Below are 14734 nucleotides of genomic sequence, written 5' to 3' on the forward strand. Positions count from 1 at the left end.
GTCTTAGGAGCTTTTGCTGAAGGTTTATGAGCCTGTGTAAACAGCACGTCTGCCATAAGGAGCAGTGAAGTCTGTAGAATCCTTGTCTAAAACTGTCCTGGCATTAAAGTTTGCTGTGCAAATATCACATAATACCAGAGACAGCTGAAATCTCCTATTTAGGAATTTATGGAACTTACATGTTTGCAGGCGTCAGAAAGTCTTTTTTATAGAGCCCCAGTGCTTCGCAGTACAATATTAATGCACTCTGTTTGAAAAAGCCGTAATAAATTATATTTTTAATGCTCTTACCCTGGCTTTCTTAAGATGCATACATTCTTGGCAAACAATCAATAAATAGGGTAATCATGAGGAGAGGCCAAAGAATTTGCTGAAGTGCTGTTTTTCCATTTTTAATAGATAAAGATCTAACAATACGGACTGCTGTGTCTGTTCATTTCAGGATCAATATATTCTTTGTTTTCGCCAAACCAAGGAAAAAATAAATGATTGTATGATAAATGTTATGCATCAAACACAATGAAATTCCTCTGCTTGCTAACTTTATCTACTTAATATTCTTGGTTGCTACAAGATGGCATTTTTATCCTCTGCTTTAGCAAATGTAAGGAAAATCTGAATCCTATACACAGTTATTCGGAGACATATAAAGACCTTCTAAGGCCCACACATTATGCCCAGGATAGGCAATGATTTATAGAAACAACAGTGCTGAACGCAAAGTTTTTCAACTGCATCAATGGAATATAAAACTGGTAGAAAGGAATCACACAGTTACATACCCTCTCCTTATAAACTTGCCTAGATCTGCCCTTCTTTTATCAAAAATACCCAATTACAGCAAAAAGGAGACACTAGAATCTTCAGGTTTTTCGCTACTAAATAATGAGTTTGCTCTGAAGAAAACAAACCACCAAAAAAAACCAACATCACAAAACTTTTATATCATATTGCAGAAGACTTCCATTATCTGTGAAACTGCCTTACAACCAGTAATCCTATGAAAAAGCTAGGTTGGTTCTCAAACAATGGAAATGTCTTATTCTTTTTTTTTTTTTTAGTATTTATTTATTTATTTAGCTGTGTCGGGTGTTAGTTGCAGCATGTGGGATCTAGCTCCCTGACCAGGGATCGAACCTGGGCCCCCTGCACTGGGAGCATGAGTCTTAGCCACTGGACCACTAGGGACGTCCCACATGTCTTCTTCTTACTCAGGGTTAGTTTCAGCAATAGCCACCTCTGTATGCTCTACTACAATAACATCTTCTCGATGGAAGCCTCGTGTAACTGAGACAATGACATTTAATTCAGTTCTTATTGTCCACAACATCCAAAGACTCCAGTCTACAGGGGAGTAAGATGCTCTGCTCAGGCACGGAGCCTACACTTTCAAACGTGGCTGAACCTACAGCCAGAAATGTAACTAACTTCAGATCAGAAAGAGAATCAAGGAAAAGAACGTAACAAAGAAGCCTTCTGCCTCTCCACACGGACACCAAGTGGCCTTGGGTGAACACAGGGCTTGCAGCCTTCCAGGATTTGTATCGAAAGTATTTACCTTTCCTAAGGTTGCTTTTCATCAGATGGCCCGAGTGTTTTAAAGGTACTCCCTGCATTTTTGCACCTGTGCTCCCAAGCCTTCCTCTTCCTAGTGGGCTCCCGTTCTGCTCCAGGCGGGCAATCTTGGCTGGTGGACCCTTCGGATCGCTCACATTGTTAGACATTTCTGAATGTTCTTTCCCCTGAGTTGCTTCGTTCAAATGATCCATACTCAGTTACTCTCTAAAGATCACCTGCCAGAATTTAAAAAGAAGACATGTTATAACTGGGTGGGGGTCTCCACATCTCTCTCTCTCTCTGTATATGTAACACCATGTATATGTTTTATCCTGGATGCTTCTCTCTTATTTGTAAAATTGCTTAACTGGACATATAATATAATGCAGACGTTACTCTATTTCTAGATCACAGCATTATATTTCCATTCAAGGTAACAGAATAATTTGCGGAAATTGTACCAACACACATGAACGAAAAGGTAATTTGTCACCTACCAGCAAAACTAACTGGGTGCGGGGGGAATGGGCTTACTTTCAGAACAAGAATTTACAAGTATAGCTAAAGAGAAAATAAATTGTATTTATGTAGTCCCAATTTTTAAAAATTAGAAACTTAATACAGAACACAATAACAACACTTTAATCAAAGATGGAAAGATTATCACAGTCCAAAATATTAGTTAGATCTGATGTCTTTGCTTATATTTTTATATGCAGTTTAATTCTCATTAAGAAAATATATCTACATACGTATACACCACCTCAAAAGGTAGCAAACTTCTGCTTTTGAAACTCTCTATTGGCTTTACAGTTAATTTGTAGAAAAACTTTTCTACTATCAAAGTATCAAGAGTTACATGACCTGTTTTAAAGATTTAGTCAAGTCTTGTCTCAAACATGTGACTGAATCATTCCACCCCTAAGCAAATGGATAGAAGTGGAGGATTTCTTCAAATAGCCCCGGTACTGAAGTGTTACAACTCACATGTCTTAGGGTTAATATTTCGGGGTCCTTTAGTAATAGAATGCTGTTAACAATTTAAATAGCAAAAATTTTGAAAATATTTCATAATACACACATTAGATTGAAGCGCTAAACTCGCTTTGAAAAAAATCTTGATAATTTCAGTAAAACACAATTGCCAGTGTTCAAAAATAATCTCAGCATGCAAAGAAGTCAACATCTCAATTAACTTCAGAAAAAATTAACAGATAATTATTTTCAGTTGTATTATACATGGGACATCAATTCTCATACTGTTTATAATAAAGTAAGTAGTACATTATCAAACTCCCTTCTAAAATACAGTTTTAACTAGCATTAATACGAACAGATGAGTAGAATTCTTTTATGAACTTTCATGGTACTTGAAGTACTGAGTTCACCGACAATAAGGGAGAGGGGAGCACATATAGAAAAACCAGAGACAATATGAGAATTATCACTTTTCTCCAGCTGTCTGGTAATTCGACATATCTTTCCCTTAAAAAAAAATACATATACATATATATATATATACACACACACACACACTATACCGAAGAAGCTACTCAGATCCAGATTTGAAAGCGAGCTTGTGTTATTAGCATGGTCTTTCTGTAAGCATTTATTTTTCCCCCTCTGTTTAACTGTAGATTACTTTGTCCATTATAATCAAGGAAAGAGGTGATGGGGAGGGGAGAGCAATGATAATCTGTAGGTTTAAAAGCAACCTTAAGAATGTCAATTGAAGAACTATAAAGTTAGAGAAATAATGGCTATTTATCCTTGTACTCCAGGGTGGCACACTGAGACCAAAGGTCTACCGTTGATCGAGGTCCCATCTGTTTTTGGTTATGAGGTTCATTAACAATAAATGTGCCTCTTTTAACCACTTTTTATCAAGATTACTCTTTTCCACTAATATTAAACTGTAGTCTAAAGCCAAAATTAGTGGTGATTATTAACTGATTCAAAACACGCTTTATAATGCTTCATATGGGTTACAGTACAGAGCTGCTTCTCCTGAAATTGGCTGCCTTACCCTAGAGCGGAAGATGAATTTTAAAACATATGACTTGAAAAGAAAATACTTAACCCATGGGGCAATTTAAGAGCAAAAAAAAAAAAAAAGAGGGGGGAGTAGATAAAAGCATCAAAGTTAATGCTACAAAACATATTAAGTAGTCATGAGGCTTAACAGCGTTATAAACTGTACAGTAAAGTGTTAGATGATAATTTAATGTATTGACAATCAAAACGTCATATAGGTCATGCAAAATTGTCCTTCGAATGAATACCCACCTATAAGCAGCTATCAAACTCAGTCATCTTGTAAAAAGCTCTACATTATAAAGCAAAATTACATGCACATAAAACGCCCAATTTACTCATTTAAACTCTACGCCCAAGGCTAAAGTTCACCAAACCTGAGTTTGGAATTGCAAAGAGCAACCTCCACGGGGCCCGCTGGACTGACAGCACCGGAACTAACTACAGTCTCAACAGATGCCAGGCTGAAGAGTTTCTTTTAAGTTACACATTTAAACAACCCATTTTACTGCAACGTCTGGCTGGCGCATTGAAAGCAGGCTACTTTCTCAAAACCCCATTTCCCTGTCCATAAACGAAGTCCATATACGATAATCAACGAAATAAACAGTGAACTCAGACACAGCAATTATTTCCTTTGAAAAGAGAAAGCCAAGCCCGAAATTCCGGTTTCAAGAACCTATTTTTTGCAGCGTGGGAGCCTTTTCAATGAGTTCCGTGCTGGATCGCCTCCCTCGGCCCACAGAACCTCATAATCACATTTTAAGAGATTGTGCCCTTATCCATTCCATATGGCCGGCACGATCCAGGCCAAGCTTTCACTGTGACCTTTTAAAGAGACAAAGAAGCAAAGTACTATCTAGAAACAGAAACACTGCAGTTTTACTGAGTGAAATTAGCAAAACCGACCTGAAACTCACCACTTCAAAACTTGACAGCATATAAATAACAAAAACAAAGGAGGTTTCCTTTGCAGCCTGGGTTCTTGAAGAGAAGTTCAAGAATGATGTTTTCTACGTCCTTTTTTTTTTTAATTAAAAAAAAAAAAAAAGCAGCAGACCTGAAGGCGACTTCCCCTGAAATTGTATTATTTTCTCTTCCCTTACCCCCGCCCCCCTAAGCGGGGGAAGGGCCGATAAACGTCTGGAAGAGTAGTCATGGGAGAGAGGGGTTAAAAAAAAAAAATCACAATTCGAAAAACAACATATATGGTTTGTAAAATGTCTAACCTCAGAGAACAGGGTTTTCGATGGGGGAGGAGGGGAGAGTGGGAGGAGAGAGAAGATAAAATTGATCTGACAAGTGATTCGTTCGGTGGGGGGGGGGGAATCGTAAAAACAAAGCAAAACCCCTTAAGAGCAGTACACTGTGGCGGTGCTGGGGAGACAAGGTGGTGACTGGGGATTCTCTTATTAAAAAAAAAAAAAATCACTGCGGACAAGGTCTCCAGAAAGGCAAGAAAGGTTCCCCTCGCTTCCCTCCCTCCCGCTCGCTGGGGTTCTTCGGTGTGAGGACAGAAAGTCTACTTCTGGCTGTCACTTGTAATCTTATTCTCCAGGCACCCCGGAGAACGCAGGGAGGGGAAGGCCGGCTCGCCTCCCCTCCGATCGCCCCCCGCCCCTCCCCCTCCCCAACAATTGCGCCTGATAGTAACAAACCTTCAACTTTCTTCCCACAGCCTCGCGCCCCCGACCAGGGCATCTACCGGGGGGCCGCGAGGGTGGGGGGCAGGAGGTCGCGGAAAAAGCCCCGGCAAGGCATTAAAATGCCACTTTTGATTCGGCCCTCGCTGACGACAGCCTCGAGGACCCCCTCCCTGCCCATGGACGCGGGGCTGCGAGCGTCTGGGGAGCCGAAAGAGTGAGGCCGAGGAAGAGGGCTGGGGGGAGGGGAGGGGGGATCGGAAGGCACCCCAGCCGCCTCCGCCGCCACCGACTCCCCACCCCCTTCCCCCAAAAAGTCGCCGAGCTCTCACTCAGCCGGAGTCCGAGGTAAATAAACAACGAGCTCCACAATGGCTCTAGGACTTGGGGGAAAAGGAAGCCAGAAACCCCGACACAACTGAGCAGGAGTTTCCCGAAAGCGGAGGGGTGGTTGGGGGTGGGTGGGAGGCGCCCCCCCCGGAGTCGCCTGGGCGCCCGGGCGGGCTAGAGGGCGGCCACGGCTAATGCGGTGGCGACGAGGCCGGCGGTCGCCTGGTGGCCCCGGGAGCGGCGCGCGCGCGGCGGTGTGTGTGCGTGCGGGCGGGCGCGGGTCCCCGGACGGGGCCGCTCCGCTCTCCCCCTCGCCGCCGGCGCTGCCCCCATCAAATTCGGAACGGACTCCTCCCGGGCGCGGTGGCCGCCGCCGCGCCCCGCTCGGCTCCGCGCGTCCGGCCGCGCTGCAGCCCTCCGCGCCGCTGCTGCCGCCGCCGCTGCTGCTGCTGCCGCCGCCGCCGCCGCTGTGGCTGCCTCTTCTTCCTCCTCCTCATTTTAATACACAGTCACCCTGCTCGCAGCCCCAGCCCCGAGCACGCAGCCTCCTCCGGGCCGCCCGCCGCCGCCGCCCAGAGCCCTTCCCCAGCGGGGCCGGCTCCGCCGCCGCCGCCGCCGCCGCGTCCGGGGAGCGGGAGCGAGCGAGCGAGCGAGTGGCGGCGGCGGCGGCGGCGGCGGCGGCGGCGGCGGCGGGGGAGGGGGCGGGAGAGGAGGAGGAAGGCGGCGCGGGGGGGGGCAGGGTGCACGGAGCAGGCGGAAAAGGGATGGGGATTAAAACCCGGGCTGGAGGGCCGGGATTGGGGGAGGGGGCGGGGGCGGCGAGTTAAAAAAGCAGCGAGACAAGTAACTAGTGAATGAGTGCGGGGAGGGGGGAGCGCACGATTTCCGGCCCCGGGCGCGCAAGAATTTGTAATGAGCTTGATTAGAGTGAGGCGGCCCGACGTTTATTACACACAATACCCAGAATAACAGGGCGCCGCGCGCGGGCCGGCGCCGGCCGCCGGGCGCGCAGGGAGGGCGCGCGGGGAGGAGGAGCGGGGGGCGGGGAGCGCTGCCCGTGCTGCGGCCGCCGAGCGCGCAGGCGGCGGGGGCAGGTGTGCGCGGGTGCGGGGCGGGAGGAGGGACAGGGCCGGCGGGGGGTGTCGGGGGAGGAAAGTGATGGGGAGAAGAGGGCTAGGGCCGGGGGAAACTAACCACCCCACCCGCGCGCCACAAAAGCCACCGAAAGGAATACGTCGGGAGCGTAGCGGGCGGGCACCCGGGGGACTGGCGAGGCGGGGAGGGCGCACCGGCCCGCGGGAGAGCGGCCCGGGCGGGCAGGTGACGGGCGCCGAGCGCCGAGGCAGGGGGCTTCAAGGAAGTGGCCGAAGGGGACCGTCGGGAGGTGCAGCTCTCCGGAGAAGCGCGGAGGGTGCATAAGGCGTTTGCAGAGAAATAAAGGCCAGGGTCCCTGAAACGCTCTGGCGACTATTTATCCTCAAAGGCGGGGGAACCCTAAACTATTAAGAGACAGTGATCAAAAAAGATGAGTAAGAGCCTTTCTATACTAGTCAGAGGTAGATTCAAAACTCCGTCCCTTCTGAGCCAGGGAACACGTCGTTGGAAGAAGTACGTGGCCCACGGTGGCCGAGTGAAACAAAATTTGGGTCACTTGAACGAGACCTGACCAGTTAGTTATTACAAAAGAAAACATGCCACCATTCTTAATTTACCTCGGGTGAAAGACAAGAAAGTTGGGGTGGGTAGGAACCTCTGTTGTAGCAATAAATACTTCTGTAATCTACGGTGAATTACCCAGGTAGATAAATGGTCATTAGCACATAAGTATGATCCTCTTATTTAGATAATCTATTAAATCTAGTTCCTAAAAAAATGAAGAACATTACAGTCATGCCCAAAATAGAGAGGTTTTAGTACTAACATCTTAGAACCCTGAAGGCAGTTAATCATTAAACAAAAACAAAAATGTTATAAGAATCATTTTTCAGAATAGGAGGGAAAAGAGAAAAATAAGAGAAACATTTTGTTACACATAAAAAAAGCAACAAGTTAGCACAAGTACCGAGATAAGAGGAAAATATGCAAATGAAGCTCTTTAAAACTACCAATACACTCTTAGTGTGTACATGAGAAATCTAAGAAAAGCAGAAGGTAAAGCAGAAGATAAAGTATAGGAAATAATGGCCTCCCAGGGAGGATAAGTTAAGGAGAAACACAATGAAAATATATCACTCTAATGGCACCCACGTTTCACCCACAAAACCAGAAAGGTTAGTGAAAATTGAGGAAGGCAACAGTGAAATCTTGGCGCATAGAAACCCAAGCCTAGGGCAAAAGAATGTGATAATAAAACACAAAACCCAGCATCCTAAACAAGAAAATAAACATAAGGCAATCGTTACTAAAAAGCTCAAATGATAACATATTTTCAAAAGTTGAAATGTGGGGAAGTATGGAGGCGGGTATTTTAATTAAAGTATAAGAAATACAGTCAGTAAGGAAATATATAAACATGGCAAAACACAGCACTGCTGTCAGAGTTGGTATTGTGGATGGATGGATGTAAACTTATTTTTTTTTAATGTTTGATATTCAAAAAGAAAAACATGGATAACACTCAATTATCCTTAGAATGACAATGACTTTTGCAATATGGTAGGTCAAATTAGGAATTTCCAAGATGTATATTTTAATAGTTGCTTCAAACTGGTGATGCCTGACATGTTTCCCTGAAACCTGCCTGATTTTCTTTCAGTAAGGACAGTGCATTCTAGCATCATAAGTGTACAAATTTACAAACAATAGCAAAATTTAAAAATAGAGAAAAAGTATAGTGGACTGCAAAAAATCATTTATCCATGCAAATGCAACTCAAGTTGAACGTTTAAAAAAAGAAAGAAAAGGAAGACAGCTGTTGGGCAAAACAAAATTTGAGCAAAGAGAAAAGGAGACTAAAAAAGGGTGACTGAAAATATCAATATTAAGACACATTGGCATAAAATATTGTAAATGATGGTTATCCCATTATTTACACAAATAAACAAGACAAAAAGTTTCCTGATTGCCTTAGCCTCCTAATGATGTGGGGATTCAAATATTAATCTTTAAATTTGAATAGCACCTTCTATCCAGGAATTATAAGCTAATTCTCAAACACAAAACATAAAAATGTGTAGTAAGGATGGACGTGGCCTTGGAAAATGATAAACAGAGTAAATGAGGATAAAGACATCTAATAATGACTTGACTATTTTTAGAAAAACAATATAGTACAATTACAAATCTGTTAATCACATATACATAACTAATTTCCCCCAAGCAATAATTTCTTTATTTAGGAACTATATAAGAAATGACACAAGTAAAATGGCACCGAGGTTTATGTCCTCCAAGTGATACAGTACACTGATGAACTTCCTATATATTATCTACCCCTTTGGAATACTCATTCTAAAATAAAGAAGAAGGAAAGAAAGGTAATTAGGAAAATACCACCTTTCCAGGCATATGTGAAAATAAACTATCATAATAGGGGGGCATCAATTTTATTCTACACAGGCATCTTAAATTTGGCAACAAAGATGCAAGAGAGTATTGAATAAAGTTAATAAATCTAGCTATGAAAATAGAAAACCTCAGGAACATGAAATATTGCAAGTCAAATACATGAACTATTTAACATGTGGGTGTACAGTTAAAACAGTGCATCAGTTTTTTATCACAGAAGGCGGCACTCAGACTGGCTACACAAAGGTAGCAGAGATAAAATATTTTAACAGATGACAAGATTTTTTTTTTTAAGTTGAATAATAAAAGGACTACAGCATGTTTCAGATGGCAACATATTAAGATAAATATACAGGCAGATATCCGAAAGCATTAAAACACATTCGGAGTTCTGAATAGCACATACATTTGTAATAAACAGAGAAAGTATTTAGAATTTGAACGTTTTTAAGATATGACAGCTCCGCCAGTGACTGTGTTAGCAAAGCAGTGCTTACCACCATTAGCACTTTCTAAGGACATGGTGGGTTTTTTTTTTTTCCAAATTTTTAAATTCAAATACTGTTGGCTATCTCTCCACACTCTTAAAACAGCACATTTTACGTGGCATATTGCTCTTTTTGTCGTGTCAACTCTTTGTTTTTTGGCTTTAGCTGCAGGTGGTGTTTTCCATATATGAATTTCTGGGAATACGGTCTGTGTTGGCCATATAAGGATGTCTCTTTGAGCCATATGTTCTGCTGTCATGTGTCTCATTTTGTCTGTCTGGGATGTCAGGACTGATTTCCACATCGTTTCTTGAATGGACCAAATATAAATTTGTAAGAGCAGAGAGGAAAAAAGAACTGGGGCTGGAGCCCAAACAACTTTGTCAAAACATATATAGGAGAGGAAATGCAATATCCTGTAAACATCTGCACCCTTCTTCTCACATCTTATCTGTGACTGACATCATCACAACTGCATAGCTTCGGGAGAGGATCTATTTGATCAAGTTCAGAAGTTTGCAGTGTGTGTGTGTGTGTGTGTGTGTGTGTGTGTGTGTGTGCAGCTGAATCAGATAGACCCCGCATCTCTGGAGGTCATGGCATGGCACATGGTAGCTGCCCTACTCTGAGAGCTCTGGGTCCTGCAGTCAGCCTGACCTAGCCTTGAACTTGGGGAAGGGAAGCCGGCTCACGCGTTTAGTGAATAAACAGAACCCTTGATTAAACTTTCTGACTAATTTTACAAGAAGGTCTGGTCCCCATTTTACACTCTCATAGCCTCTGGCAATTCTCCTTTGTCACAGTTATCATCAATGAACAATGTGGATAATTACTGGCTTAATAAATATCTCCCACACTAGACTGTAAACCCTATGAGAGCAGTGGCTGCGTCTTGCTCACTGCCCTATCACCAGGGATTTGTACAGCGTCCTTGCAATATTTACATTCTGAATAAATAAATGAGAGCCAAACGCTCACAGTGTCACTTGCAACCAAATTCCACTGCTAATTTCAAGGACAATTCCTTTTAGAGATTGCGGAAGTGAGATGGAGTTAGCAGAGGGAAAAGTGGCTATATCATTGAAATGTGAATTAACTGAAATTACGTAACATTTACAATTTAGTTCCTCAGTCACATATCAAGTGTCCAATAGCCCCATGTGACTAGTGGCTATCCTATGGGACAGTGTAGATTATAGAACACTTCCACCATCGCACAAAGTTCTATCGGACAGCATTTATCTGGAGAACTTCTATCAAAGATGACTAAGTAAATCCAGGACCTAGCCAGGAGGAGTCTTAGAGGTGCTGAATGGCTTTCAGACATTCTAATCATGTCCAAATTGAAGCCATTTTCCATTTTGTTTTTGTTTTTGTTTTTATTTTGCGGTACGCGGGCCTCTCACTGTTGTGGCCTCTCCCGTTGTGGAGCACAGGCTCCGGACGCACAGGCTCAGCGGCCATGGCTCACGGGCCCAGCCGCTCCGCGGCATGTGGGATCTTCCCGGACCGGGGCACGAACCCGTGTCCCCTGCATCGGCAGGCGGACTCTCAACCACTGCGCCACCAGGGAAGCCCCATTTTCCACTTTAGAATGAGCCCATAGATCTGTAAGGTTGCATGGAATAAGAATAGGGTACCGCTACACACAGATTTAAGACAACTTTCTAGACCTGTATGTATGTGAAAGGGTCCTAGAGTACATTTGGAATAATATGCAGTTACCCCAAATGCTGCTTTCCATGAACATTTAAATAGCTCATAGCTGAAGCTAAAAACCACAGAATCACTTGCCATCCTCTCTCCCACCCCCACGTTAAATAAGCATAGTTGCCATTAGAAATGGCTTTTTTGGAAGCTTTAATGTAGATACCTACGCAAACCGGGTGGGCATCCAAACACCAAACAAATAATGGTGTACTGCAGAAAATCATAGCAAAAGGCTTGAATATATTTCTGGAGAGATAAAGGAGAAATAATAAAGAACTCTAAATAGGGGGCCTAAGGTTTTTTGTTTTTGTTTTTTCCCTAATACATGGGGTTTCAGTTATAGTCAGACTGAGAGTGATCAAAAGTTGTTTTCCTAATTACTTTAAGGTGGATGTAAACACCCACTCGTCATTTGGATTATGGTTTTAATAGACAAAGGTCAGCATTAAAGCTAAGCAAAGAAAGGCCAATGTTTAAGCTAGTTTGGAGAGAGTGGGCTAAGGGAAGTGAGCAGCCATTATAGTTGGATTCTAGAACCTGATGGGCTATCGGGTCCTTTCACCCAGAAATATTACCTTTTTTAAAGCAAGAATTGATTGGACAAATTTTTTAAAAAGCTACCTTTCCTTCCATAGATGTCAGTGTGGAGCATAACCTTGACAAGGTACAGTGGTAATCATTCCATGAAAACTGGCATCTCTATCTAGAACTAGCTCCAAAATTGAGTAGGGAGGGGGCCAGGTTCCAAAAGCAATGCTCTTGAGACCTTCCCATAGTTATGTAGCTATCGCCAAATTACCAAATCACTTAAGAGTTTCAGGTTGCCTTGTCTTCTCCCCATTACTTCTGAGTGCCCGCCCTCCCGCTTCTCCCTCTGCCACATCCTTTAACATGCAGCTGGATTGTACCTCTTCTGTCCAAAGTCTCCTCCAGCTATTAGCTACTTCCTTCTCGATGCCCCATCCCAGCCCCTGTCCTCCAGTGTGGCATTTCAGATTTACATGTCTGCCCCTCCCAAGTGTAAGTCTGTCAACATCTTGAGGGTGGACTCCTGTCTGTATTCCAGGAGTGTCTCACGGTGCCTGCCCTCTCAGGGAAAGGAATCCAGGAACTGCTCTTACAAGTGAATGCTGGTGAGAATCTTAGAAAGATTCTTGCAATCTTGGGTGGTAAAGCCAGGTGCAAGATCAGAAGTTAGTCCGGTGGCTCCTCAAATCTGCTGCATGTTATCACCTGCGAGCTACTTCAACAACCCAGATGTCCAGGCTGCACCCCACTGCCACGGGTAGGAGCCAGGTATGCGGTAGTTACCAAGGCGATTCCAGTGTACAGCCAAGTTTGGCATCTATTGGATTAGGTAATGTTTTGAAGACAGGAAATCCAATATACCTGCTAGGACATCCTCAAGTGAGATGAAGATCCTGGGGTCACTTGGAAAAGTTAAGGCTTTTCTAGGAACCAGCACTCACCCCCAAACTTAAGAAATATATGTGCAGGCAAGCTACTTGCTTCAAACAAAAAAAAAGGTAGGGGGCAAGCTATTAGATCATTGATTTGGTGAATAAAAGTCTGCTGTTTGAGGAACCATGACAAATTAGCATTTGCGCACTTGCGTGAGGCTTAACGGGGATGCCAGAAATTCTATGCAAGTATATGATTTATCATCACAGACATAAGCGACTAAACACAAAATTACACGTGGAAGTAAAGTTCCAAAATCAGTCTATTATTTACTGCAGCCAGAACCATCCCAGTTTTCTCTAATTCTTTTTTTTTTTTTTCTTCAACATAGTCCAGCAGGCTTTTTCTCCCAGAAAATTTCAACCTGGAGTGGGACTCCCTTTGCAACAGTTGAAAACTGTTAACTCATTTCTAGACTTAGTCATTGCACTTAAGCAGAAGTGAAGTGTTCACGTTGTCCGTGCCCAAGAGCTAGTGGCAGGGCACCTAGCTGCTGTGTGGTACTCTCAGGAAGCTCAGGGGATTTGAATTCCAATGAAGTCAAACAGGAACTGTTCCCAATCAACATTTAGCCAAGACATATCAACCAAATCTTAGTGATGTGAATGCTATTTTAATCTTTCTCGGCTTACTTAAAGGGAAAAAGAGTTTGAGGTTAAAATAGACCTGAATCCGGGTTCAGATTGTTTTGGGGGAGAGTACCAGCCACGAGCAACATCTGATTTTGTACCGCTGTGCCCATCGCCACAAAGCAGTGGACAGGGGTTGTTCATTGGGAAGAAAAGCCACCACCAGAAACAAGTGCAACACACCTGGACAGTGATTAAATACCCCTATAATGCTTGAAATTTGTTGAGGCGAAGGAGAAGTGTAATTCAAAACTAAAGCACATTCTCTTTGGGATGATGGCAAAGATTTGGAAGAGACTGTGGCACTGGGTGCACAACAGTGTGAATGTAATTAAGGCCACTGAATTGTCCACTTACAAACTGCCCAAGTGGCATATGTTATGGTATATATCTTTTACCTCAATTAAAAAAATGTAAAAACAACAAAACTAAGCAAAACAATCTTTCATCTATTCCTAAGATTGGCAGACGTATATTAATCATGCCACACAGAAAAACAATAAGCTACAACACACTGACAACTGCCTCCTTGATGCCAACCCGCCACTGCTTTGTCCTTACCCGCCGACAGCACAGTCCAGTCTATGCTGGATAATTAATTCACATGATGATTACCTGACCCAAGGATAAGTAACATAGATTGATAATGAGAGACCAAGATCTCACCCAAAGTAGGTAATCTGATGGTCCTCTGAGGCAAGAAAATGGTTCTCTTTTCAGATGTTCTTCTATATTCTTGTATCTTAGCAAAAGAGGAAGGACAGACAAAAACCAAACACTCCAAATATCCAACATTCAAATATACAAACATTCTTTCTGGATATTTTTCAAATGGGTAAAAATTAACTATACTCATGAAACAGTAGACTGTCCCAGGGGAACATTTGCAGGACGCTTTTATGCAGTCCAGCCACAGAGGTAAAACAACTGTATAAATGTAGTCAATGTAATAATTTATAAACTATCTCTACATAAAGATTCTAGATCCTATTTATTAATAAAAGAGTACATTTTTTGTTATGAAAAGTCCAAAAGGCTTTCAGATTTATTTTTATCAGTCACTTTTTTGTGATAGTAATTACGATTGAAGTATTTATTTCTGCATGCAATAATTTGTAATATCATCTTTCTTTTTTTCCAGTATATTGTCTGATATTCTGTTTCCTATCATCTATTCTTACTGATTTTATATTAGGGACTTTTATATTAATGATGGAGTTTTATTTTTAATGTAGTGGAAATTCATATATAAATTGTATCTCATTGAAGTTCATTCCTATAGATATGTATTTTTCTGATGCATGACTAAGGAATATGATTACATAGTAAAGCCAAAGTAAAATTACATCCTTATTGGGTATAAAAGCCTAAATAA

The 14734-nt window shown here is 42.9% G+C and overlaps 1 protein-coding gene across 6 annotated transcripts in view; it reads right to left on the bottom strand.

The window, feature by feature from the left end:
- The window catches only part of SATB1 (SATB homeobox 1), a 97607-nt gene that overhangs the window by 71697 nt on the left and 11176 nt on the right, over positions 1 to 14734 (bottom strand). For 2 of the 6 annotated variants that reach the window (XM_030876352.2, XM_030876353.2), the window contains exon 2: positions 1559 to 1793. In XM_030876352.2, coding sequence (XP_030732212.1) covers positions 1559 to 1769 — 211 coding nt within the window. In that variant the 5' untranslated portion in view covers positions 1770 to 1793. The other 4 variants (XM_030876354.2, XM_030876351.2, XM_060298637.1 and 1 more) reach the window with 4 other exon arrangements.

The sequence above is a fragment of the Globicephala melas genome, chromosome 4 (assembly GCF_963455315.2).
Source record: "Globicephala melas chromosome 4, mGloMel1.2, whole genome shotgun sequence".
Classification (NCBI taxonomy): Eukaryota; Metazoa; Chordata; class Mammalia; order Artiodactyla; family Delphinidae; genus Globicephala; species Globicephala melas.